The sequence below is a fragment of the Mauremys reevesii genome, linkage group 8 (assembly GCF_016161935.1).
Source record: "Mauremys reevesii isolate NIE-2019 linkage group 8, ASM1616193v1, whole genome shotgun sequence".
Lineage (NCBI taxonomy): Eukaryota > Metazoa > Chordata > Testudines > Geoemydidae > Mauremys > Mauremys reevesii.
In genome coordinates this window covers 49,860,744-49,887,917 of record NC_052630.1, presented here as the reverse complement: position 1 = coordinate 49,887,917, position 27,174 = coordinate 49,860,744, and the positions used below count along the sequence as shown (strand labels likewise).

Sequence of the window (27,174 nt, the reverse complement as noted above, 5' to 3'; positions counted from 1 at the left end):
GAAGAGTAAGAGGAGTCGATGGGAGAGCGTCTCCCATCAACATTGCGTAGTGTGGACCCCGCGGTAAGTAGATCCAAGCTATGTCGACTTGAGTTATACTATTCACGTAACTCAAATTGCATAGGTTAGATGAACTTTTTCCTGTAGGGTAGACAAGGCCACAGGCAGTGGTACAATGCAGCTGTAATGGATTGGGACCCCAGGGTGCTAAGTTCAATGAAACCTCTACTGAAACACAAAGAGCATGTAGTTTTAAAAAGAAAATTTGACATCAAAAAGTGGGTGGTGAGAAGAGCGACAATAAAATATACAATTGTTACATAAATTTTCCTTTTTTTAAATGGTTACAAGTTCCAACTAGCCACATCTGCCCTTTTGAGTCATCATGAATTGGCTGATTTCTTATAGACATAGTGACACAAGTGGGACTTGATAGATTTGGAAGAGAAGGTAATGACACAATGGATGAGTTCAGGAAGGGCATATGATTAATAATTCCAAGTGAATAATTTGCTGTTTTTAAAAAGGAAATACACTTCTACCCCGATATAACGCAACCCAATATAACACGAATTCGTATATAATGCGGTAAAGCAGCTCTCTGGGGGGAGGAGGCTGCACGCTCCGACGGATCAAAGCAAGTTCGAAATAAAACGGTTTCACCTATAACGCGATAAGATTTTTTTAGCTCCTGAGGACAGCGTTGTATCAGGGTAGAGGTGTATATGGGCAATGACCCACAGGCTGCCTTTGCAGTTATGTCAGTGCATCTGTATGTGGAATTCTCTCTGACCTCTGGAAAGGTTTAGGTTCAGTGGACTAGGCTTTACCAAAGCACCTGACTCCTGACACCCTTACTGTTCTAGTCCTGATTCTCTTATGCAGACAAGTGATCCTGTTTTATTACCTTGTTTGGTTTATTTTTAAATGAACAGTCAATACTCAATACCATAAGTATGAACTCCAGGGAGCTTTGGGGCTTGGGCTTCACTGCCCATTATGTATTTAATGGACATTATAAAAATGCTCATGTTGGTCATGCTGGCATTTTCACGTGGTATTACAGCAGTATCAACAGGACTTCATTGATAAGGTTGTACTGAAACTTTTGCTTAAAACAGGACTCAAAGCCCTCTGTGTAATGCTTTTGCATTTAATTTAGTGTCCAGATCCAGTGCAGTGACTCTTCAGAGAAAAGTTGCATTTTCTGTGAAATTATTTTAGTGAAAAAATTACTAATGTTTGCAAAGAAAAGATTTTAAAATGCTCCTATTTTCCTCACTTTCTTTTGCATTCACTATTATACAACCATACTTCCCACAAGTTCCAAAATTCTTTCATAATCTGATCTCATCTTGGCCATAAGCCACTCCTGGAATTTTAAAATGTAAAGATAACAAATTTTTCCTTTTTTGGGATAATCACTCACTGATAGAACTGTTTAGATCCATCAGCTATTTCAGTATTCCAGTGCTGCCAGACTGTCTCCCTGAATCTTGGCGTGCAATTGACACAAAGTATGTGATTCGCTGTGCTCAACATGTACTTCTGTTGAGCAAGGTTGCTGGATATGTAGGCGGAAGCATGTGGTGAGGCTTTGGGGGGACATGGGGGCAAGTAGGGATACAAGTAGTGTGACTAGAGATGTGGGGGGGTAAGCAGAGTAAATAGGGGTTGAGCAGAACTTTGAGGAGTTCGGAGCGTTTGAGCAAGGGGCTCTGTCCATAAGCATGCAGGGAACTAAGGTTGTGAGGAGAGCCCAGGGTGCCTGTGCCACGACATTGGTGCTTGAAGGGCTCCCTCAGCACTGCTGCCCCAACACACTGAGGCTGTAGTGCCACGCAAGAAAAAAAACAAACCGTAACAACTAGCTGTAATGTGTGGTACTTAATGCATGACTGGAAGGCACTCATGCTGTGCTGATGTGGCAGGTATAAGAACTTGTGTAGGGTAGAAACTTGGAGCCCTTGATGTACCAATGCTTTGGCACAGACATTCTGCCTGGCATGTGAGGGAGCTGAGGCAGAGCCCTACAGAACCATGCAAAGCTGCATACCTTGTAATGTATGAAAGCCACACTAACTCTGCTATTCATCAGATCACATGGCCAGCGTTCGTGGAGATACATGTGGGCTGTGAGTTGTAGAAAAGTAGTAATTAGGGTTAAAAAGGGAGCATAGATGGTGTATTGAATGATTTAAGTTTTTAGTTCCTTCCTTTTTATGCAGTCTAGCAACCATAATTGAATCTAACCTATTTTTAGGTGGGAATTTTTATATATGTTGGCACCTGTCGTGGTAGGATATATGGTCGGATATATGGTCCTGTCATCTTTTTGCAATTATTTGATGATAAAATTGCAGACAGACTAGTATATTCAAAGTATTAGTTTGAGTTAGAAGTGAGGGGTGAATGAAAGGAAATGATTTTTCAGTATGACAGGAATAGGGAATTCCCCTGTGGTGTTGGGACTCATGCATCTCTGTCTCATCTTTTGCTATCACAATCAGTAAATCTGTCAAAATAAAATGAGGCAGAATATAAACTACTTGCCTTTTCACCATGGACTGAGTTTAATTTTTTAAAGTTCTCATTTTTGTATCTGTAAAACATTGCAGAAGAATGAGACTGGAAGTGACTTCTAGCTATTGAGCTGTGTACCTAGTGTATGCTACTAACTTGAGTTGCCCCTCTGCATGCAGGACAGGCTTAGGTTCATTGGACCAGTCTAGTAGATAAAGTTATATAAAGCACTGACTCCTTGTCCCCTTCGGCATTAATTCAGATGCAGGCTGTAGGCCACATTTAAATCTTTCAGATCACGCAAAGGCAGGATTACCATCTTTAATAGTTTATTCTGCAAGACCAACTGAAGATGTCGTGCATGGCATGTGTATTGCACTGTGTCTGTTTCAGATACTTTAATGTGCTGCAAGCCAAGTTTTTGAGATGATACTGTCAAACACGGGATATCTTCTGAAAAATGGGAAAGAGGGCAACTTTTAACAGCTTGTCTGAGTTCTAATGTGACTAATGAGCAATTGTTTTTGTTTGCACGTGTGCAAAAGTGTGTGAAGTTGAACTTCTGCTTGTAGCTCTTAACACCCTAAGAGTAGTTGTGCTCCATTTCCCCCCCTTCCCTGCGCGCAAAAAAAAAAGAAAGATCAATAGTGAGATGTTAAGGAGAAATTGAATATTTGTCATCTATACTGTACACAGCTGTTTGGATTAATACAGTGCTTTACATTTTATGGACAGCCACTCATTTATCCCTATAACAGATCAGCTCTACCTAAACTTCAGTTCATCACAACTTCTCTCAATTCCCAAGATTTTTTTTTTTAATTGGACCAGTTTGTACTGGTGAAAAAGATGAGCTTTTGAGCTACACAGAGCTCTTCTTCAAACTTGAAGAGCTCTGTGTAACTCAAAATCTTGTCTCTAATATCCTGGGACCAACAGGACTACAACCACACTGCAAACAGTTATGTTTTGGTGATTGATTAGTAGCGATATTGAACAATGTGACTTTACTCTGAAGGCTAACACTTTTAAAGTGGCATCTCAGGGTTCCACATTTATCCTCTTTTGATTCCTAGAGCAAACATCTTTTGTTTACACGTGAAAAGATACTTTTTTCTAACTGTCAGCTCTGCAAACTCAGAGTTCTGAGAGTCAAACAGGGTGTGTTTCCTTGTTGCACCTCTGCACCCCATTCTCTTCTGTGGGTTTTCTCTGGTGTAACAGGGAATTTTGAAACAATTCTGTTGATATATAGGACAACCTCACTTACTCTTTAGCTGGGTTGTTTCTGCTATACAAACAGGACTAGAAAGGGAGCAAGTAAACCTTTATGCCTCTAAATGTATGGCACTCAAATATGCACAGGGAACCAATGGACCTGTTAAGTAAAAATGTGACTTTTTAAAACTTTTCAGATTAAAACTGTACTTTAAGGCTAAGACATTTAAAAGCACAGTAGAAGATAACATCAAAACTACTCTCTATGCATATGGGTTCTAACCATTTTCCAGTCAGTCTCACATCCCCTCCTGCATAACTTACCTTCACACTAGAAAAAACGCTCTGGCTGGTCAAAATCTATAACTGCACACTACCCCCAAGGCACTTCAGCCTTCTGCACCGGTATTTTCAGAAAAGCTTTCTATCTCTGGAGACTAATGGAGGCACTGTAGTGCTGTAAAGGTTGCACTGCCTTGTCTATATTGCAATAGTGAGGTTTTCAGTCCTGTAGCATCGTGCTTGGTCCTTTCTGTTAGAAATTTGCAGAACTGAATTTTGAAGGATGTCATAATTCTGGTAGTGAATTTTTTTCAGAGTCAACACAGATTTTCAACTTTAGTGTAGATAAAATCAATCTTTGAAACTCAGAGGCATTTGTGGTGAACTGGTATATGGCGTAGCACTAGTGTGCGTGTGTGTGTGTAGTTCAGTTAAACCAGTGTATTCACCAGTGTGTAGACAAACTCGGGGGATACGGGGCTTCAGGTACATGACAGTGCTGTCTGTGCCCCATCCTAGCAGCAGGTACCATGTTTGGCTTTGCCCATTCCTTTCCCTCACCCATATAGATTCCATCACTGAGTCTTGCTGGTCTTATTTCTTCATCACCAAAAAGTCCTTCCCCACTTCTTAAAACATTGTCCAGCTCTTGATCATCCTTTGCCTGGACTGTTGAAGTCTCCTCCTCTGGCTTTCCTGACACTTGCCTCATCTCTCTCTCATCTACCCCCAAACTCTCTGTTATGAAAACATCTTAGGCCCACATTCAGCCCCATGCTGTAATTACAGCGTCTCTCCCCTGGTAGAAACTGCACTATTTCCTGAGTACCTCTCTTCTGCGCCCTCTTCCCCCCGCCCCACACACATACTAGTGCCACTCGTTGGTGCACAGTGCCATGAGATGATGGTATCTTCCATGCCCACGTTTAGAGCTATAAGCATTATGCTCCTGTTGTCATTAACAATATCATTGCTTGCTAAGAGAGAAATGGCGGCTTTGACTTTTCATTGCTGCCAGGCATCTAGCCCTTCCAGAAGGATAATTAGAATGCTTGCAGATGCAATGAACCCCTCACATTTCTTAGTGTGTGTTCCTCATATACCTGAGCCCTGTGTAATCCCCTTGGTACATTGATGCTGAAGCACAAAATGAAATTGTATAGGTCTGTTTATAACAAATGTGTCCCAAATTTTCAAAGCTGGGAGGTAGTGATGAGTGTCCAGGAATACTAATTGCTACCCTAATGCAATCAACATCAGGATCCCATTGTGCTGGGGAGCTTACAGACATCTACTGACAGCCCTGGCCCCAAATGACTGACAGCCTAACCAGATGAGATGAACAGTAACAAAAAGTCTGACTTGGTTACATCTTCTTTAAAACAGTTGAGAGGTGGGCTGAAAAAATTCCATGTGTCTCTGCCAAAGTACTCCCCTAGTGTTGACCCTATTTCTGTCTTGCCTACCTTCATAGGCAATATTTATTTCCTTGTTAACTCATGCTAATATATCTGACTCCCTCCATTTGGGCATTAAAATAAACATGCTCATGCATCAACGTTTTCTTATTCTGAGGGTGGCTTTTTAATTCCCATTTAGTGGCCATGCCTGTCCACTCCCCCTCATTTATGCTTTTACTGACCAAATAAGTTCGGTACATTTTTTTCCGGTTCTGATGATTTCACAGGGTTCTAAATGAAATCCAGTCTCTAACGGTATACTCCTGCTACAGCTCTGGCAGCTGTGCCTGCCCTCTAATGACCCTCAAGGAAGCCAGGACCTTGTGAACCATCCCCAAGAGGAGGAAGGTGCTGCACTCTGCCCATGTGAGTTTAGAGTCCTAAATCCATACTTAGGAACTTAATGATGGCATGATTATCAAGGATGCTGAGTGCGTTAACTCCCATTGACTTCAGTGGGATTTGTCAATACTCAACGCTACTTGAGATCAGGTCAGTCTTATTTAGCTGCCCATATATGGATTTTAGGAACCTCAGGCACTTAGGTTTAAAAATTTTGGCCACACAATTTTATACATATAATAACCAGGAAAAGTATCTCAATGAGTATGCAACAAGTTTCCCCAGAAGAAAGCTTTGTAACACAGTGGGCTATTTCTGTATCAAATTATAAATTCTGGTTTGTCTCATCGGTTGAGCCAGAGTTTGGATTTGCCCGAGGGCAGAGTATTGTACTGCATTATAGACCACTGCCCTGCCCAGGAAATCTCATTGAAGGACCATCACAGAGAGCATTCCATCAACTTGAATGACTCAACTACTAGGCCGCTCCCATGGAACAATAGCCTTTCTAGGCAGGCACCTGAATAGCGGGTGGGATGGAGTCGGAGGAAGGGGCGGGGGGCAGCATGACTGATGGATCTGAAGCACATAGCAGAGAGGTGGAGGCCCTGCAGTAGGGATATATTACCGACCACCTGACCAGGATGGTGATAGTGACTGTGAAATGCTCAGGGAGATTAGATAGGCTATTAAAATAAAAAACTCAATAATAATGGGGGATTTCAACTATCCCCATATTGATTGGATACATGTCACCTCAATACAGGATGCAGAGATCGTTTCTTGACACCTTAAATGACTGCTTCTTGGAGTAGCTAGTCCTGAAACCTACAAGAGGAGAGGTAATTCTTGATTTAGTCATAAGTGGGGTACAGGATCTGGTCCAAGAAGTGAATCTAGCTGGACCACTTTGTAATAGTGACCATAATATAATATAATTTAACATCCCTGCGGCGGAGGGAAAGAACCACAGCAGCCCAACGCTGCAGCATTTAATTTCAGAAAGGGGAACTACACAAAAATGAGGAAGTTGGTAAAACAGAAATTAAAAGGTACAGTGCCAAAAGTAAAATCCCTGCAAGCTGCATGGAAACTTTTTAAAGACACCATAATAGAGGCTCAACTTAAATGTATTCCCCAAATTAAAAAACGTAGTAAGAAAACCAAAAAAGTACCACAGTGGCTAAACAGCAAAGTGAAAAAAAGCCGTGAGAGGCAAAAAGGCATCCTTTTAAAAGTGGAAGTTAAATCCTAATGAGGAAAATAGAGAGGAGCATAAACTCTGGCAAGTGAAGTGTAAAAATATAATTAGGCCAAAAAAGAATTTGAAGAACAGCTGGCCAAAGACTCAAAGTAATAGCAAAAAAATTTTTAAGTACGTCAGAAGCAGGAAGCTTGTTAAACAACTAGTGGGGCCACTGGATGGTTGAGATGCTAAAGGAGCACTCAAGGATGATAAGGACACAGCTGCGAAACTAAATGAATTAGTTGCATGGGTTTTCATGGCTGAGGATGTGAGGGAGATTCCCAAACCTGAGCCATTCTTTAGGTGACAAATCTGAGGAACTGTCCCAGATTGAGGTGTCATTAGAAGAGGTTTTGGAACAAATTGATAAACTAAACAGTAATAAGTCACCAGGACCAGAGATGGTATTCACCCAAGAGTTCTGAAAGAACTCAAATGTGAATTGAAGAACTAACAACGGTAGTCTGTAACTATCATTTAAATCAGCTTTTGTACCAAATGGCTGGAGGATAGCTAATGTGATGCCAGTTTTTAAAAAGGGCTCCAGATCTTGCAGCTACGTGCCGGTAAGCCTGACTTCAGTACCAGGCAAACTGGTTGAAATTATAGGAAAGAACAAAATTGTCAGATGAACATTATTTGTTGGGGAAGAGTCAACATGGTTTTTGAAAAGGGATTGTGCCTCACCAATCTACTAGAATTCTTTGAGGAGGTAAACAAGTATGTGGACCAAGGGGATCCAGTGGATATAGTATACTTAGATTTTTCAGAAAGCCTTTGACAAGGTCCCTCACCAAAGGCTCTTAAGCAAAGTAAGCTGTCACTGGATAAGAAGGAAGGTCTTCTCATGGACTGGTAACTGGTTAAAAGATAGGAAACAAAGAGTAGGAATAAATTGTCAGTTTTCACAATGGAGAGAGGTAAATAATGGTGTCCCCCAAGGGTCTGCACTGAAACCAGTCCTAATCAATATATTCATAAACGATCTAGAAAAAGGGGTAAACAGGTGGCAAAATTTACAGATGGTACAAAACTACTCAAAATAGTTAAGTCCCAGGCAGACTGCAAAGAGTTGCAAAAGGATCTCTCAAAGCTAGGTGACTGGGCAACAAAATGGCAGATGAAATCCAGTTTTGCTAAATGCAAAATAATGCATGTTGGAGAACATAATCCCAACTATACATATAAAATGATGGGGTCTAAATTAGCTGTTACCACTCAAAAAAGAGATCCTGGAGTCCTTGTGGATAATTCTCTGAAAACATCCACTCAATGTGCAGCAGCAGTCAAAAAAGCGAACAGAATTTTGGGAATCATTAAGAAAGTGATAGATAATAAGACTGAAAATATCATATTGCCTCAATATAAATCCCTGGTACACCCACATCTTGAATACTGCATGCAGATGTGGTCGCCCCATCTCAAAAAGATATATTGAAATTGGAAAAGGTTCAGAAAAGGGCAACAAAAATGATTAGGGGTCTGGAATGGCTTCCATATGAAGAGAGATTAATAAGACTGGGACTTTTCAGCTTGGAAAAGACTAAGGAGGGATATGATAGAGGTCTATAAAATCATGACTGGTGTGGAGAAAGTAAAGGAAGTCTTATTTACGCCTTCTCATAACATAAGAACTAGGAGTCACCAAATGCAATTAATAGGCAGCAGGCTTAAAACAAACAAAAGGAAGTATTTCTTCACACAACGCACAGTCAACCGTGGAACTCTTTGCCAGAGGATTGTGAAAGCCAAGACTATAACAGGGTTCAAAAAAGAACTAGATAAATTCATGGAGGATAGGTCCATCAATGGCTAATAATCCTGATGGGCAGGGATGGTGTCCCTAGCCTCTCTTTGCGAGAAGATTGGAATGAGCGACAGGGAATGGATCACTTGATGATTTTCTGTTCATTCCTTCTGGGGTACCTGACATTGGCCACTGTCGGAAGACAGGATACTGGGCTAGATGGACCTTTGGTCTGACCCAGTAAGTCCATTCTTATGCACAAGAGTGGGGCTCTGCTCTGTGCAAAGGGCCAGTCATCACCACATATAAGGAGGCCTTGCAGAAGATAGCAAGCAGTATGGACTCTGCCCAGCCTGAAATGCTGACAAACCGTAGACCCACAGAAGGGTTGAGATCAGACATCGGGGGAGGAGTTCTCCAGTGCTTTATAGAAGTAAAGTTGTTAAGAAGTTCCTTTCCTAAGACTGCATTCCTTGTTTTCCTGCCATGTTGTCTCTGAAGGATCTAGACTAAAAGCCCAGAGTGCCCACACTCTGGATGGAACTCTGAGGGCATGTGTGTAAATGATGGAGGCTCAGGAAGTCTAAGACACGGATTTCAGGATTTAGGGTGGTTGGAGAGCGTGGTATCCCACATCCCAAGGAAGGGCATTGGGTAAGTGTTCTGGGCCTGGGCGTGTGTCCTAGAGTCCAGAGCTAGAAACAGTGACTAGATTAGACTAGTAGTAATTTGGGCTTTTAATCTGCTTGGCAAAGAGTAAACTTCGAAATGGGTTTTCCTTCAGTTTGTAAATCAATGATGTACTCCAGAAGCAGAATTTATATAAGGGAAACTAACCTTTTATATTCATCCTTGCATATTTATTCCATCTCCTCAGTAAAAACTTCCTGGGTTCTGTTGATGTCTTTGTCACCAATTTACTCTGCAGCTTAATCCATGTCAGGTGAATGCACTGCCTCAGTTTCCTCAGTTGTAATACAGGTTAGTACTTAGTTACCTAACGGGGATTTCGTAAGACTTAATTAGTATTTGTACCATGTCTTTGGATCCTCTGGTGAAATGTGCAATATAAAGGCAAAATATTATTTTTTAATGATTGCATTGTTAATTAAATCCGCACATATAAGTGATTGATTGGCATTATAGAATTGAGAATTAATAATTTAAAATATTAATGTCAAGGTTGTTAGGTCAGTTTTTAAACCTGTATCATTCACCTAATTAGAGGATGAAGCTCAGCACTGGCAGAGTAGGAGAAGCCGGCGATTAAGAAGCAAGCCTTTAGCTGGTCAGGGCTGTGTGCAGGAGACTCTGCTTTAATATTTGGGCCAACCTTTTGTGCCTGGTCCAAGGGAGCCTCAAGCCATGTCGAGACAGTGAATTGGGCTCCATAAAGCAAGTGGGAAAGAATTTTGTGTAATTCAAGAACGAACCCTACTAGACCCACTTAGAAACGATTTATCACTCTTCAGTGGGAGCATGCTCCAGTTGTCTTCAGCCAGAGTTTTGTAGGTGATACACAATATCCATTTTTGTGTGGTCAAGAGAGAACAGGAAAGAAAAGGAAAATATATGGGAGCGTACACAGGTATCTGGGCCCATGTACACTATCCAAGGTTAGCACTGTTCAGGGGCATGATTTGGTCCCCTCTGATACAAGACCAGGACGTTGTTTTAACCAGCTTGGTCTGCAACTGTGTTAGCAGTACTGCTGTAATAGCTGTGATTGTAGTGCACACTGACCCTTCAATTTCAGATTTTGTTTGGTTCACTGTGGGCCTTTAGTCTCCTGCTTTCTTTTTCCAGTTTGTGATGAGTGATTGCTTGTCATAGATCTTGCAGTGCAATTTCTGCACAAAAATTAGAAGTTCCCTACCTAGTTGAGTTTCTTTTCTTCCCCTACCCAAATGCCAGTACACTGAGGTGCTTTTAGGATTGCGTCTCATAGGCCTGGTCTACACTAGAAAATCAGGTCAGTTTAACTACGTCAGTCAGGGTGTGAAAAGTCCATAATTCTGAGTGGCAGAGTTAAGCCGATCTAAATTCCAATGTAGATAGCACTAGGGTGACAGAAGAATTATTCATCAACCTAGCTACTGCCTGTCGGGGAGGTGGATTGCCTAAGCAGGCAGGTGAATCCCTCCTGTCACCATAGCACGGCTGTGCCACTCTAGGATTTTAAATGTAGATAAGCCCTTAGGCTATGTCTGCCATTGGAGCTGGGACTGTGATTCCCAGCTCTCTCAGAATTCTCATGCTAGTACTAATCAAGCTGGTGTGCTTAAAAACAGTATTGGAGCCTCAGTATGCGGGAAGCAGCAGTGGGTTAACTGCACCAAGTACTTACCCACAGGGTCCAGGGAGGTTTGTACTTGGCCTGGCTATCCCTTGCCATTGCTCACCGCTATCCAGTCTACCATGGCTACACTACTGTCTTTAGCGAGCTAGCACGAGCATGTCTCTGCAAGCTGGGAATCACAGCCTTAGCTCCCAGTGTAGACATACCCTTACTCTATTGCGCACTCTTGGTTTTTTAACAGAATTATTGCCATTATGGTTCTAAATATTAGTTTTTTCAGGACCTGGGAGCATCTTATAGAGCAGTCCAATGTGTGTATTTGATCTTTTAGTTCCTTCTGGTGGAGTGAGCATTTGTGGGAGGAGCCCAGGGAATAAGAACAAGAATAGCAGCGGTAATAAACAGTGCCTGGGGCCCCATTCTGCTGGGCCCTGCACAAACACACGACAGCCTGGCCTGTGTACTGAAAAACTGACTCTAGTTTAAGACAAAATGTGAGAAGTGAAAGTAACAAACAGTAGGAGAGGAGGAAGCGGGGAGAGAACAAATACAACAGTGATAATGGCCGGTTCCTCCTGGGCCTGTGCAGTCCTCAGACTAGCTGGTGTGTAACTTGGTTTAGAATCACCAAATAGGTGTTTGGGGCTTTCAAATATAAATAGCTGGGCAAAGGCAATCCACACTAGGCCTTTACCTAGCCATTTCTTGTGGTATTCCAATAGTGATGCTAACTTGTTGCTTATTTGTACATAGTGTTGCAGGCTTATTACCTGCTGTATTTGTATAAAGCTGAGATTTCATTAAGAGCCTCAAACTTACTCCTTGTGGAGAGTGCCTGGAATGTAAGTCTGTCCCATGAGCTATGGCTGTGTAGGGACGGGGGGCTTTGGAGACCTTGTTGTGGATAGGAGATGGGCAGTGAAGCTCAGCATTCCCTCGTATGGGGAGGGGTAATTTTCATAATGCTGATACTGACATACACTGGTTTTAATGTCTGTCTCTGCCTGCCTGTTGGGAACTGTGCACCAGCCATTGGGCCTCTGTCCTTTGTGGTGTTTGTAGCATAATTTGTCACTGACAAATTATTCCAGACTGAATTCCAAGTAAATTCCAGGTAGGTGCTTATTTGTATACATTTTTGTGTCAGAATGACTGAAATACAGAGATGCTGCATAAAAGTTTCAGAGAAGATCGCCAAATCCCACCCCCATTTTTACAGGCTCCTCCCCCTCTTATTTGTGGGCCTTATTTGTTTCTGTCTAGGGTTCAGAGGACCTCGCAAAATGGGATAAATCAATAGCAACCTGTGGGCAGCTCCCTACACACATGCAATCAGACACGCTTTTTTGTTCCAGCCGGGTCCTGAATTGCCCTCTTGGTCTTGCTTTTCTGAAAAGCACATGCTGAAAGGAAAGGTCATGCTAAGAAAAAATGATTTCACACTTGGCTGGCAAATGGCTTTCTTCTTATGCGAGTCTCTCTCATTGGAGCGAGTGTTTGACTACTTTCCGCTGTGCCCCCATATGCTGTGAGTGACGGCATAAATTTGTGTATGTATGATAGTTAATGAGCTTCCAGTTATACGGTAGGATATTTTGTTCTGAATTCAGCTTAAATAAAAGCAGAAAAAAATGCATTAACTGTGAAATCCAAAAAAGAGAGGCACTAATAAAGGTCCCTTCAGTATAGGGGCTTTAATAAAGCAGGATAGATGTCGCTTATGTCAAGGGATCCACATGTGGCTCAGATGGAAAATGCAGGGCAAAAAAACGCCAGAAAACATTTTTGGTTTTGAGGGATTTATCTAAAGGAAAGTCTGAATAAGAGAGAGAAGTTAAAGGCGTTGGTCTGCATTAAAATGCTGTGGAGGGATTTAACAGGCTGGGAAGTGAATTTCTGCTTAGTCCACATCTTGTCTTCTATAGGAGCTGCAGGTTGTGCCTGTGTTAAGATGATGAAAGCACTAATTTGAAAACTTGCTCCTGATGTAGGATCTGGTAGAGAGTCTGTGAACGCCTGTGAGACAAGAGAACACTCACACGTTTGTACCAGACATGACACAAATTGGGCAACTCCTCTCTATTTTTATGCGCGCGTGCACACACAGAAAAATTTGTCTCTTGCTGTGTGAATAATTTCATTGTTACAAAATATACAGTTATCGGGTAGCAAGTAGAAACTTAATATAAAATGGGATATTTTTTTTTAACAGCTGAAGCTGGAAAGAGGCACCTGGGTGCATTCTTGCATTTGCTGGGCTGTTGCACATTTCTTTCCAAATAATCCTAATTTGATCTTTTTTGTGTTGAAGAGACTTGATCTTCACATGTGAAAAGGAAAATAATTGTCAGAATGATGTATAGAATTCATGTTAGCAGTGTTGGTCCCAGGAATTTCAAAAGACAGCATCGGTGAGCTAATATCTTTTCTTCAAGTATTTGCACATGTCCATTCCACTGTAGGTATGCGTGCACTCCATGCACAGTTGTCAGGGAACTTTTTTCTCTCAACAGTACCTATTGGGCTGGCCTGTGTGCCCTCTGCCGTTACACAAGGCATTGTGTAGGTATACGAGCGTGGTGCTGCCCCCGACGTCCCTCAGTTCCTTCTTACCACTGGTGACTTTTTTGTTGGAGCAATTTCAGACTTCTTGTGCCTAGTTCTTCCCTTGCTCCTTTGAATATAGTCCCTGTTACTACTGGAAATGAGTTAGCTAGTTAAAGTTAGTTGAGTTAGATTTTAGTGCTGGGTTTTAGTTTTTAGGTCTTTTTGGTTAAAATTAATCTTTTGGTATCGGAACGATGCCTCACTCTCTGGGGTTTAATTCCGGCCGGTCTTGCAACAAGCCTGTGCTGGTCAATGACCCGCACCCATCTTGCCTGAAATGTTTGGGAGAATCTCATAGCAGTGACAAATGTCACGTTTGTAAAGTTTTTAAGCCCCTCTCAAAGGTAGAGCGGCCAGGCTCAAGTGTCTGTTTATGGGGGTAACACTTTGCCCTGTATCAGAGCTGGTGCGTGTGGAGAGTGCCACAAATACCTTGGCCTCAATACAGAGCGCCGTGCCAGAGATATGTGAGGCTCCTTGATCCCTTTCGCCGGCGCTGAAGAAAAGGCACAGGCCCTCCTCAGTTCTTTGGTACCAAAACCTGCTAGAAGATGTTCGGGGGAGAAGCTCCCCCTAGAGCACTCAGTGGCTAAGAAAAAGGGATCACTGCCTCCAGAACCTGTGCCAGGTCTGTCAGGGTCATCCCCTGAAAGATCCTTGTGTCCTGTTTGTCAGACACCTTTTAACTATTCCCTAAAACGCCACACAGCATGTTTCCGCTGACGGCTACAGACTCTGCATCATCACAAAGAAATTCTGCCTCCAAAAGATAAACAAAAGTGCTACACACAATACATTAGTCCCTCCCATAGGCAATAAGGTATTTCTGTAGTTTACATGGTAGCAGTCTGGGTAGGGATCTGATTTGCAGGTCTAGGGTTCAAATCTGCTGATGACCCATATTGGAGCCTCATATTGTTTCATGTGACAGAATTCCTCTTTTCCTTTTTTTAAAAACTAGTTTATTCATACAATGAGAAAATATTCTTTTAAATCAGGTTTTATACTGAGAAACCATCTTAGTCTATTAATTATGGCATCATGTGCAGCAAAGGTGTTCCATCGTTTGACCATTTTTCACACATTTCAGTGGCTTGACTCACACATTAGAAGGATTGAAGGTTGAGAGATACGACAGGTGATAGCAAAGGCTTTAGTGAAATGAGGGCAATCTTTCCTGAAAACCGCCTGTGGCTTCAATCTCATTGGGGGGCAAATGGCAGCCGTCTTTACTAGGAACATGAATATATGTTCCAAATTAGCTCTCAATGAGTGTTAACTATTTGGAAAGTGTGATGATAAATTAGCCCTTTCTTAGTAAAATAGGTCTGGGAGGGGGAAAAGGGTCAGGCTCCAGAGAATATTTTCATAATGGTCCCATTTGAAATTAATCTAAATAATAAGTTTAGTTGAAAATTCCCAAAATATTCAGACTTTACCCTCGGAGTGTGCTGTGAATTTGGGGAAAATGTTATCCTAAAAAAGAGGGTGAATCCTTTTAAGTGTGAAAAGTAACTGGACCTAACAGTAGCGAGCACACCAAAGGAAAAGATGATCCCTGCTCCAAATGGCTACGATCGAATTAATCTTTTCAGTAAACTGTAGCTTCAGCACATCAAACTATTACTGCAATTCATTGCAGTGTGTAGCACCATCACAATTGGCATGACCGAAATGAAAATCAAATATCTTGATATTTCCTTTGCCAAGCTTTGCTTCTTGTTTCCTCAATCAGGGCCATGTGTGTAACATAATGTAGCAATTTTACCTTCAGTGGAAAATGTAGCTAGATCAGCTTCCAGTCTGTTAGTCTGACAAAACCAAACTTTAAAAGGTTAACTGCCCTTATGAAATGCCCTTGTATTATTTGTGCATTTTCTCTTGGACTTGCTAGTTTACGTGGCTGGAGAGCTTTGTTTAGACACTCAGTACAATTCTTTCAGTTCAAGTATTTTTTTTGTTCTCAATAAGACAACATTTCATGTGGTGTTTTGTTTTTTTTAGCTATCACATTCAGAGAATCTGTGTAATTGGTACATAAAAAAATACCCTAATTTAGTATCTCATTTCAAACAGAGTAATTGAGAATGTGCTTAGAAATCAGCATCCTGACTTTCCTATTCCTCAGACAACTTGCAACTATTTCTTCAGGCATATTTGCACCAGGCTGTGATATTTTGCATTTGAGTTTTGTAGACAAGGAAGAGGTGTCCTCACAGACAGAGTTATACTAAGAAAAAGAAATGATATGCATGGTGTATGTGTTAATCCTTTTTATTTTGAGCTTCTTCAGGATAGGATCACGTTTTTATATCAGGGAGAAAACATGTGAAGCACACGTTCATAGTCTCAGGAGAGCACCTTTGGTAGGGTGAATATTAATGTTCTGGGGCATTTAAGATAGCTACAGCTTGAATTTTTTTGATCTCTAATGGAAAAAAAAAAGTTAAATTGCAGGGCTTTCCACTTCCAAGCCTGGCATTTTACAGGGTTTTGTATCCCCAAGTCCTACTAGGAAGATTACATATTTCTCAGAAAGAACTATGGCAGGAAGAAGCTTTGGTGCATTGGCTTAGGTTTTAATCTATGGCCTCTGAAATTTTGGTTTGGGGGACAAAGCAAATGGAAAAACAGGAAAGGGGCAGTCTTTCCTCTCCCTTTTTGCTTTCTCCCAGCCCCACCCAAAAATGGGTGTGTTATGCCTGTGGATCCAGCCTGAAGGGTTGAGATCCCTGTCCCGGCAGCTCCAATACTAGGGACCAGCATTTGGCAGAGCTGTACTAGGGACGCTTACACAGCCACTGCCTGTGCCATGCTTGATTCTCATCAATGCCCATCTAGTCTTCATTTTTAGTAATGCTACAACTCACCCAAAGTGCCTGAGGTTGTGGGGACGGAAGCGGGAGAGAGACTTAGTACTTGATGATTCTCTCACAACTGTCTTTCATTAATGACCAGATTGGGCACAGGTGAGTGCCTTTGCTATCGAGAGGCTCATTATATAGTTGGGTATGAGTGGTTGAGTGGAGCTTTCAGTTGCTGTCTGAGACAGTGTTTTGTCTTTGAGTACATGTCAGTGTGGATCCCACTGTAGATATGCAGGTGCCCAAGATCAGCCTTTTGAATAGCAGCATCTGTTAGGGCTGCACATACACCTTGTGCTGCCTCATATTCTCATAGGAATACATAAAGGGCAGGACAGTTGTGACTCTCTCCCTCAGTTCCCCTTTACCACCTACAGCAATGAGACAGAACCTGGTGTGTGTTTGACCTTCTAGTTCTTAGCTTTGACTACATTTCTTCAAACTGCTCAAAACTTCAAGCACACTTCTAATTCTCTGAGCGATGACAGCTGTGAATACTATCATCCCATATAAACTGAACATTTATGGTCAGACTCTCCTGAAAGCTTCAATACAGATCCCCCACCCTTACTCCCCGTACAGGGCTTCTCAACATGGCAGATCCAAAATCGGCAATCTTCAAGCCCTGACCATCCTGCGATGGACTTCCATTGAAAGGTGGACACAGCAATTGCCTCTGCAGCTTAAGAGAGTCCCATTATCCTTTCATTCTCTGCAAGAATGTATAAGTCACAAGACATGTGGTTGCTCCCAGAGATGAAACTTCAATCTGTGAAAGTCTCTTCAGGTCCTGAGGAGATGCACTCCAGAGTTCTGGTAACAGACAAGCTAGCTTCCTCTAGCACCATGTCTAGCAGACAAGTGATATCAAAGACCAATGCAGAGAAGATGGTGCTGAGTAAAGACACCTGAGGATTTAAGTGATCTGTACTTGTGAGAAGACATGAAGCTCTGCCTGGAGTCTGTCTCTGTTTGTAGCAGCCCCTCTGAGTACCATAGGTCAGCAGTTCTCAACTGGGGGTCCACAGTGCCCTGGGGGGGCCATAAGCCCTTTCAGGGGGACCCATAGGGCCCCATGGCCACAGCCCCAGCGCCCCCTGTGGGGCTAAAGCCGGGAGCCACAGGGCTGAAGCACTGGTGCTCCGGATGGGGCAGAAGCCCTGAGCCCATGGACAGACATGTGGGGCATTGCCTCACCAAACTGCAGTGCCTTACCCAGAGCAGGGCAGTCATGGGAGAGCGCACACACACACACACACTCTCTCTCTCTCTCTCTCTCTCTCTCTCTCTCTTCCCCCCCCCCCCCCACGCCCTTCCTCCCTGGCCAGGTCGGAGACGGGAAGCTGGAGCCGGGCAATGCAGAGAGCTACTGCTCTGGCTGGTGCCATGCAGGGGGCAGGCACAGCATTCCCCTGTCATCTGCTGGTGCCCAGGGTTGTGGCTGCTCCTCAGCTCCCAGCCCCCTTTGACTGTTCACACATCCAGTAAGGGGTGCCTGGGCGGGGGACCTGGTTCCAGGATGGCAGAGCTCTCGGGGAGCTGCAACTGTAGGGGGACCCAGCACACAGCCCTTAGCTTACCCCCTCCCTGCACCCTGAGTTACCCCTGTGCCTGCACACAGCCCCTGGCTAACCCCTCTCTGCACCCTGAGCTCTCCCACTGTCCACACATAGACCCTAGCTACTTCCCTCCCTGCACCCTGAGCTGCCCCCCCATCCGCACACAGCCCCTAGCTAACCCATCCACGCACAGCCCCAGCCAAACCCCCTGCCCACTCTCATATTTTTGGTTACACCCCCCCAGACACCCCCTCCCCCAGACAGGCTGAGTGGCCTGCTGTGGTGAGTAAGGGTTGAATGGTCTCTCCCTCTGCAGTCCCCACTTTGCGGAACTGGCCTGAGCCCCACCAGGCCAGGCTCTGCCCTGTCTCTCCCCCCCGTGGAAAATAGAAGTCAAATTACACCTATGCCCAAAGGCCGGCTTTCTTTCTTTCTTTCTTTCTTTCTCTCTTTCTCTCTCTCTCTCCCCCTCCCGGGCCCTGCAGTCTTTATAGCATGTGGGGGGGGGAGGGAGGAGAGGGCTCAGAAATGCAGAGGTTGACACACCCTACTGTAGATGTCAGTGTAGTGTTCAGTGCCAATGCTTTCTGTGGCACCAGTGGGTTGGCTTCAGTGAGTTGGACCATATATTGTTCTCCTGAAACTCACTGAGCTTCTCCAGTCAGTACAGCAGGGGTGGGCAAAGTATGGGCCAGGGGCCACATCCAGCCCTCCAGACATTTTAATCCGGTCCTCAAGCTCCCGCTGGGGAGTGGGGTCGGGGGCTTCCCCCACTCTGTGCAAATCCTGGAAGCAGAGGCATGTCCTCCCTCCGGTTCCTACGCATAGGGGCAGCCAGGGGGCTCCACACACTGCTCCCACCTCAAGGGGCAGGTCAGCGCTCACAGCCTGGCCGCGCCTCCACGTAGGAGCCGGAGGGGGGACATACTGCTGGTTCTGCAAGCAGCTTTAAGGTAAGCGCCTCCTGGAGCCTGCACCCCTGCCCCCCTCCGGCACCCCAACCCCTCAGCCCCAGACCCACCCCAGAGCTCTCACCCCCTCCCTCATCCCAACCCCAATTTTGTGAGCATTCATGACCTGCCATGCAATTTCCATACCCATATGTCGTCCTTGGGCCGAAACGTTTGCCCAACCCCGCAGTACAGTATTGGGTCATTCATTTTTGCTACCTTTCCCTTAAATCCATCTTTCTGGCTGCAGTAACCTCTGCATCAAAGGTCAGAGAGTTCCTGGTCCTTATGGCCAGACCTCCTTATGAGTCCTTTCGGCAACAAGGTGTTTGAGATCACACCCTAGCTTTATCTCTACGGTGATCTTGGAGTTTCACCTAAATCGGTCAGTTACCCTATCAGTCTTCCTCCTGAAGCAACACTTGACTCCAGGAAAGAAGAGGGTACATACCTAGGACATTTCCAGAGCCTTTCTCTGTTACCTTGACAGAACCAAACCGTTCGGACTGTCTCCTCTCTTTGTGGCTATCTGGGGCTCATCAAAAGGCCAGGCCATCTCATCACAGGGAATCTCTAAGTGGGTCATGCAGTGCCTTTTCCCTCCAGATGCCAAGACACACTTCACTAGGGCATATGCAGTTTCTTTGGCCTACTTCAGAGACACAGCAGTAGGGAGAAGCCCACTGACTTTTGTCAAACATTGCCTTTGCATGGCAGCCAGGTCTGATGCCAAGTTCAAAAGAGCTGGTACTTCAGTTTTTGACTACTGCTGCTGACATTCCTCATTCCTACCATCCAGAGAGGATACTGCTTGCCAGCCACCTAGACTGGAAGAAAGGTTACTTATCCTAGGGTACGTCCAGACTACCTGCTGTATCGGTGGGTAGCAATCGATTTATTGGGGATCAATATATCACATCTCGTCTAGACGCGATATAGCGATCACCAAACGTGCTCCCTGTCCACTCCACTACCACCGCTCGCTCTGGTGGAGTTCCGGAGTCGACGGGGGAACCATGGCCATCGATCCTGTGCCGTGAGGACGGGATGTAAGTCGAAATAAGATACATCGACTTCAGCTTACCACCACCCCCCGTGTAGACCAGGCCCTACAGTAACTGGTTCTCTGAGATGCTGTAGTCATTGTGGATCCAATGACCTGCCTTCCATCCTTGGTGTTCAGAGTCCACAGTAAATGCTTTTGATTTGGGAGGGAACTCAAGGGTGGGGTGAGGGTCACTGCCTCCCTGGCCTTTATGTCCTTGTGCAGGAGCTTGTGGTGGCACTGGGCGCATGTGAGGTCTCAATGGACACTGCTGTTCTGTTGCATGTGTGAAGTGCATGCACCTCTAAGTGGGATCCAACACCTCAAATAATTACAGTTACTATAGGGTAAGCAACAGTTCTTTATACAATTCAATCTGGCAGAGTGGAGGTTCCTCCCCTCATAGTAAGTTGTTGTGCCGCCTTTTGATGGCATCTAAGAGATGCTGATAAAGGTCATGGTATGTTCTGGGCATAAATCAAAGAACCTTAAAATCGAGTTTATGGCTCCTGTTAAGCAGTAAAATCAACCCTAGATTTGGCACAAACTGGGCAACTTTTTATGTATTGTGACAAAGTTCCTCCTCTACCTTGGTGGGTCCTGCGCTTGTTGGCAGATTTGCTCACCTCAGTCATCTTCCCCACAGTCTGGATCAACTCCTCCTGTGTCTGATCAGGAGGTGGGAGGTTTGGGGGGAACCCAGGCCCGCCCTCTACTCCGGGTTCCAGCCCAGGGCCCTGTGGATTGCAGCTGTCTATACTGCCTGCTGTAACAGCTGCATGACAGCTACAACTCCCTGGGCTACTTCCCCATGGCCTCCTCCAAACACCTTCTTTATTCTCACCACAGGACCTTCCGCCTGGTGTCTGATAACGCTTGTACTCCTTAGTCCTCCAGCAGCACACCCTCTCGCTCTCAGCTCCTTGTGCCTCTTGCTCCCAGCTCCTCACACGCTCTTCCTCTCCTCTGGCTCCTTCCCGCCTGACTGGAGTGAGCTCCTTTTTAAACCCAGGTGCCCTGATTAGCCTGCCTTGATTGGCTGCAGGTGATCTAATCAGCCTGTCTGCCTTAATTGGTTCTAGCAGGTTCCTGATTACTCTAGTGCAGAACCTGCTCTGGTCACTCAGGGAACAGAAAACTATTCATCCAGTGACCAGTATATTTGCCCTCCACCAGACTCCTGTACCCCACTGGTCTGGGTCTGTCACAGTATACACAGGCAAAAAGATTGATTAAACACATGAGCATCTGTCACCACTTGTAAATCTACAGATCACATGCTATGTGAATAATTTTTATTTCACAGCCTGCTTAGGTTTTTAATGCATTGAGCATAATAGCTGTTTTATAGGCAATACAAAGGGGAAGAGAATTGCTCCTCCAGGGGATAAAACAGTTACTTAGATTTTGCCCCTGTAGAAGCAACCACAGTGCTAGAGTGCTTTGACAAGCAAGTGGCTATTTGTTCAGTGACAGACTTGGTGCTAATTTCCCCTGTGTCTGCTCCTGTTTGTCTGTGTGTGCTGGGGATGAAAGCCGCAGATCAATGATTATCTCAGACCCAGAGAGGAGTTCTGCTAGAAAAACGGCAGGTTCCCAGGAAAGAGTGAATTACCCTCTGGCATTTTGTTTTATTTAGCTGGTAAAGCAACCCATTGAGCCAGAGCTCATTTACAGTGGTGCCCTGACAGACTGCAGCAGGGATGCTGAATTACCAGTCATTCACAATGCAAACAAGAATCGTTCACAACCAACAATCTTGCACTTATCAGCTGCAGCCCTTTGTACTAGACATCTGATATCTGTTTATGTTCCTCCCTTGTCTCCAAAAATTAGTCAGATATCTCAAAGTAAGCTAGTTGTCGGGCATTGTTTTTGTATATGTTTATCAAAGATTTTCCTTAATGACGTACGTGTTCTTGTGATTTGGTATAATGCTCTGATGCTTTACATTGGGAAGTTGTGGCATTCTCAGACAGTGCCAATATCAAGACCATCCTCGTATCCAGTGTAAGAATTGAAATGGGGACTTTATGGTTCTTTTTAGGGCATGTTTTCTATACAAGTGCTTTGACTTAGAGGGTCACATGTGAGATGCTATCAAGAGTTCTTGCTAATCCTGTAATGGACGCTATCCAGGGATGATCAAATCCATTTGTAATGCAGTAGTCCAGTGGTTTACCAAATGGCAGCTATTGTTAGGTAACTAGCTTTTTATGTTGAATAATATACCAGTTTTCTCTCCCTTTGTTTCAAAGCTGGTGGTCCTGTAGACTTCAGAACCTCACGATGAGGCAGTCTGTAGCCTAATCTTGCTATGTGCTGAGCTAACAATGTGTTCACCTCTGATGCTACAAAGTGCCAGCATCTACCAGTTTTACACACAGCTGGTTTAGGCTAGCTGTTTTCCTCGAACTCTCACACAGAATACAAGTGTGTAATGCGCCTTTGAAGTGAGGATATTCTGTTCACTGAGATTATTAAAAATGTATGCGTGAAGTGATGGGATAATTAAGCCAAATTCATCAGAGGATGGATAGCTTTTCTGAGACAGATCTTTCCGTTTATCTTGCTGCTTCTAATATCAGCTGCTTTTAGACCAAGCAGTTTGGCAGTAAACACTACAATTGCTGGTATTGCATGGCTAGAAAAGAAGGGATGTGGGAAACCATTCTGAGAAGTTTGATTCTGCCTCTTTGATTTCTTTTTCAGGGTTCTTCCTCCCTCCAACAGTTATTTCTTTCAACTTATTGATAATCTCTCTCCTTTTTGTCTGTCTTTTTGGATCTTTCCCCCTACCTTGTCTCCCGCCAAAGCATCTGAAGTGGTGGACTTGAGTGTGTAGGAGATGGCAGGCCCACTTCCATCCAGAGCCTGCAATTTGGGAACTTTATTTTCCTGGGGATCTACCAGGCTGGTGAAACAGGCCATATAAATAGACAACTGAGGTGTGGCTAGTTTGACTCTCTATACCAGTGGTTCTCAGCCCATGGACCACTTACGGCCCAATCAGCACACAGCTGTGAGATAGACAGATGTCTGTCGATCGATAAATAGTGTGGATGCGGTTCACGAAACACAGTGAGCTGCATATGCGTCCCACAGTGGTAAATAGGTTGAGAACCACTGCTCTATACATACCTAAGAGAGGTACCTACATCACATCTCTCTAGCATCCTTCAGGCCAGAGCCAGAGTCCTCTGATTCTCTTCCTTTTGAACTGTTGTATTTTCTGACCCTTCTGATTTGTTTGTGAGAAGCTGTTGTCCTTCTATTTTATTTTCTATTTCAGATTTCTTGTCTGTTTAATTGGGTATGTTGCCTTCGTTGGAGGGTTTGGGGGTCATGTTAATTATTCAGTTCAGTTTCGTTTAGGCACCAGAGACCTTTGTATACATACTGCCAAGAGATGAGTGATGATTATACTACTTGTCTTCTTCAGAGGTGTATTGTGACGATTAATTTGAGTTTGTAATTTACTTTCAAGATTTAAATGTCTGTGCAAGCACTAAGGATCGTTCCTTCCTAATTCTTCAAGCTGATGTAATCTTTCAAAATAAGATTTCTGGCCACAAAAGCCCAACAGAAATGGCAAGAGTTCAATTGCTTTGAAATCAGACAAGTGTTTAATGTTTTTAAAATCAGTCCCCTACTCTATGCCCCTTCCAAACCTGCATTGCAAACTCTGATAGCTCCTCTTCTTTTTCAGGAATCCAATGTGCTCATCGCTGCTAACAGTCAGGGTACAATTAAGGTAAGTGATTTCCTGCATCACCATTTTTTAAACGCTTGAATCCATTCTTAGGGAACAAGGTCATAACTCCGCAGCCAGGAGAAGCAGTTAGAAGAGGTCATCCCAACTGTGGGTGTTTGTAGCTTAAGCAATGCATTTGTCTTTGGCACAAGCTGGAGCGGAGAATAAAGCAAACTGAAGGCAGAGAAGCCAAGTTAGGAGGCAGGTGTGGAAAAGATGGTGGCAACTGGCCAGCAGCCACTGTGCCATTGCCAGTGCTGAGGGCTCTCTGCAGCATGAGAAAGAAATCAACATAGAGCGGAAAAGCTTGAAACATTTTGCAGTATGTTACCCTTGAGATTAGCCATGTAATGCTGTTCTGTTTTCACATATGGTGTGTGTTCCTGTACTAACAAATAGGCTCCATGTTTCATTTGCCACAAAAGCCATTAGAGTTTTGTCATCAATCCAAAAGTGACTGTGGCTTTACTTTAAGTGCAAGACTTTAATTTAATGCTGTGCCACTCACACACACGCACCTGCATATGCATTCATGTTTGCATGCTAATCTCTGTGGCTACGAGCCACGAATTGAGGAGGCTTTATCTTAACTCCTTGGTGTTAGCCCAGCGGTTCTCAAGCTGTGGGTTGCAACGCCATTTTAATAGGGTTGCCAGGGCCAGCATTAGACTTGCTGGAACCAAGAGCTGAAGCCCAAGCTCCACCTCAATGCAGGGCTCAGGCTGCGGTCCCCTCATCCCCCACCCGAGGTGGCGGGCTCAGGCTCCACCCCACTCCCAGGGTCATGTAGTAACTTTGTTGTCAGAAGTGGGTCGTGGTGCAAGGAAGTTTGAGAACCCCTGCAGTCCTCTGGCTACTACCACTGAGTTAGGGTGCCGTAATGAATCATGCTGAAATCCAAACTCTCAGCAATAAGAATTGATGTTCCAAATGAGCACATGCTCCACTCACCTTTTTTCATTCCTAGTGCAAGAATCTGCCTACAGACAACAGCTTGTAAAACTTGACTGGCTGCCTCTTACATGAAGAGGGTAGTGTTCAACAATCCTTGAACTCACTCAGAGATCTTCCCTTTCCCACAGGGATTGTGTGTGGCATGACTGCTAATTAGAACTGCAAACTTACCTTTTAAACTTGAATTTAAAGTCAGATTTCTTAAAATGTCAAAATTTGAGCTCAGTCTCCAGCAAGATAGTAAACAGGACACTAGGTTGATAGCTGTGATTTGGTCTCCTGTTTTCAGGACCTCTCTTCACAAGCACTCTGTAAATGAGTTTATCCCTGGCACTTTATCACCAAATGGTGATGCTGATACTCTCTGCTTGTCGACTTTGTTGTTCCATGAACCTCAGAACTTGCACCCTTTCCGCTTTCTGATTGTCAGAACTACACATCACAGGGCATACCACACAGACTGGCCCCAGAGCATGATCGGCAACATTAGCCTCCATTGTGACATAATCCCCTTAGCCCTAGAGGCTTGGTGCCTAAATGGCTTTGTAGTCAAGCTCTAGCCTTTTTCTTGTAATTGTTGATTAGTGTTTCACAATCCATTTTCAAACTTACCCACAGGTTTTCACCCCGGAGAGACCTGGGTTCTTTTCCCTTCTGTGCAACCAAGTCACTGTGACCTTCAGTGACCATTCTAGTTCTCTGGCAAAACCTGACTGGACTTAATAGCCCTGGTATTTTTATGTTACAAACAAAAAACGAGGAAAAATTAATAGGAAAAATTTCACCTCTCAGTTCATTCTTTTAATCAGAAAGAAGCCCCCACCCCAAAAGGCCCTAGTGATGTGTGGTTAGTTTTTTTCTTTGCAGGGCATTTTTAAACGTTAGAGTATTCCGTATTAGCTCCCTGCTGCAGTAGTATGTTGCACCTGCTGCCTTTTGCTCCTTGGTGATTCATTTAGTCTGGTTGCAATTTGTTCATTACTTCAGTCACTTCCCTGTTAGTGAAATTGGTAACACGCACGGAGGCTTATGATATCCTTAAATGAATCCAGCAGCAGCAGGGAAAAATTGGTTGTAAAGAGGAGATTTTGCACATACACCTAGCTTGTTAATTAATGAAGATATGAAGAGAAATGTGTAAACAGTGACAGATATTAGAATTCTGGTGTTGCCTTTTTTAAGTGGTGGTCAGTGGGATGGGACCAGGGTTTTGTTTTGGTTTTTTTTGTTTTTTTAGGTGTAGGAAGAATTAATAGGAACTCCATTGGTTGCTCAGCAGATGAGTACCCAGGCAGCTCTGTAGAGTGTGCAAATTGTATCCTGCTGGGGGAAGTCCTGCGTTCCAGGACCCCAGATCATGGTGCTATCAGAGCTTGGAAGAGTTAGTTCATGCACGTCTGAACAAAAGGGTGTGCTATCTTCATCAGTGCACCAGGAAGACACCAGATTGAAAGTGCTCATTAGGAGCAAAGAAGGTAAGAGGTGATTGGACAGTCTTGCATCATGTCGTGATATATCAAAACATAATGCATGCCTTTCGTTTTTTAAAACGGCATACAAGGCCATGCAAGACACTACTGTATGCTGGTGAACAGAGAGTAAGGGAGGCAGAGAAAGGGTCAGCTCACCTCCTAGTGCTGTAGGAGATAATGAACACAGTAAATCCCTGTTCTAATTGCTTGTTTGCTCCCATTTTTTAACCAGGTACTGGAGCTGGTATGAAGTGTTTTCTCTCAAGGCGTGAGGTACTTGGTCCTGCTGACACGCTACAGCTTTCATTTGGAATCTTCAGTGGGGCAAGAAACCGGAAACACCTTGATATTCCTCTCCACAGCCATCATGTTTGGGGTTTTTTCCATTTACGGACTCTATAGGACCTTTTGAAACACAGGGAACACCAGTGAACTGTCTGCCATCAAGGTTAACTCCACGGACTTTGCTGCTGCTTGTATGGTTGTCTAATTTTTATGATAGGGAAACAGTCTTTTAAATAAAAACAAATAACAAAAAGGAATAATAAAGATTATTGAGCCACAAGGTGAAGCTGGAAGATTCTTGTTGCATATGGGAACAGATTTACTTGGGAAGGGAGCTAACAAGACCACAGAAGGGCTGTACTATGGAATCACACGCTTCTGGGTTACCTTACCTGGGCTTTTTCTCCCTCCTCACAAAGGGAAAAAAAATCTCTTTGAGCTTTACCTGGACATTGAAGCAGTTTGCTTTGAGAGCATAAGATGTATGTGGTTTAGTTGTGTTTTGGTTTTTTAGATGCATTCAGTGTTCATGAAAATTGCCAGGTTGACAGTTCTGGAGACTGAAGT

General features: G+C 43.9%; 1 protein-coding gene across 3 annotated transcripts in view; it reads left to right on the top strand.

Annotated features, from left to right (window-relative positions):
• The window catches only part of COP1 (COP1 E3 ubiquitin ligase), a 207,701-nt gene extending 180,808 nt beyond the window's left edge, over positions 1-26,893 (top strand). For all 3 annotated transcript variants that reach the window (XM_039485499.1, XM_039485500.1, XM_039485502.1), the window contains exons 19-20: positions 23,852-23,896; positions 26,555-26,893. In XM_039485499.1, the coding sequence (XP_039341433.1) occupies positions 23,852-23,896; positions 26,555-26,572 (63 nt within the window). In that variant the 3' untranslated portion in view covers positions 26,573-26,893. The remainder of the gene's footprint in view (positions 1-23,851; positions 23,897-26,554) is intronic.
• Positions 26,894-27,174: the final 281 nt, after the last annotated feature.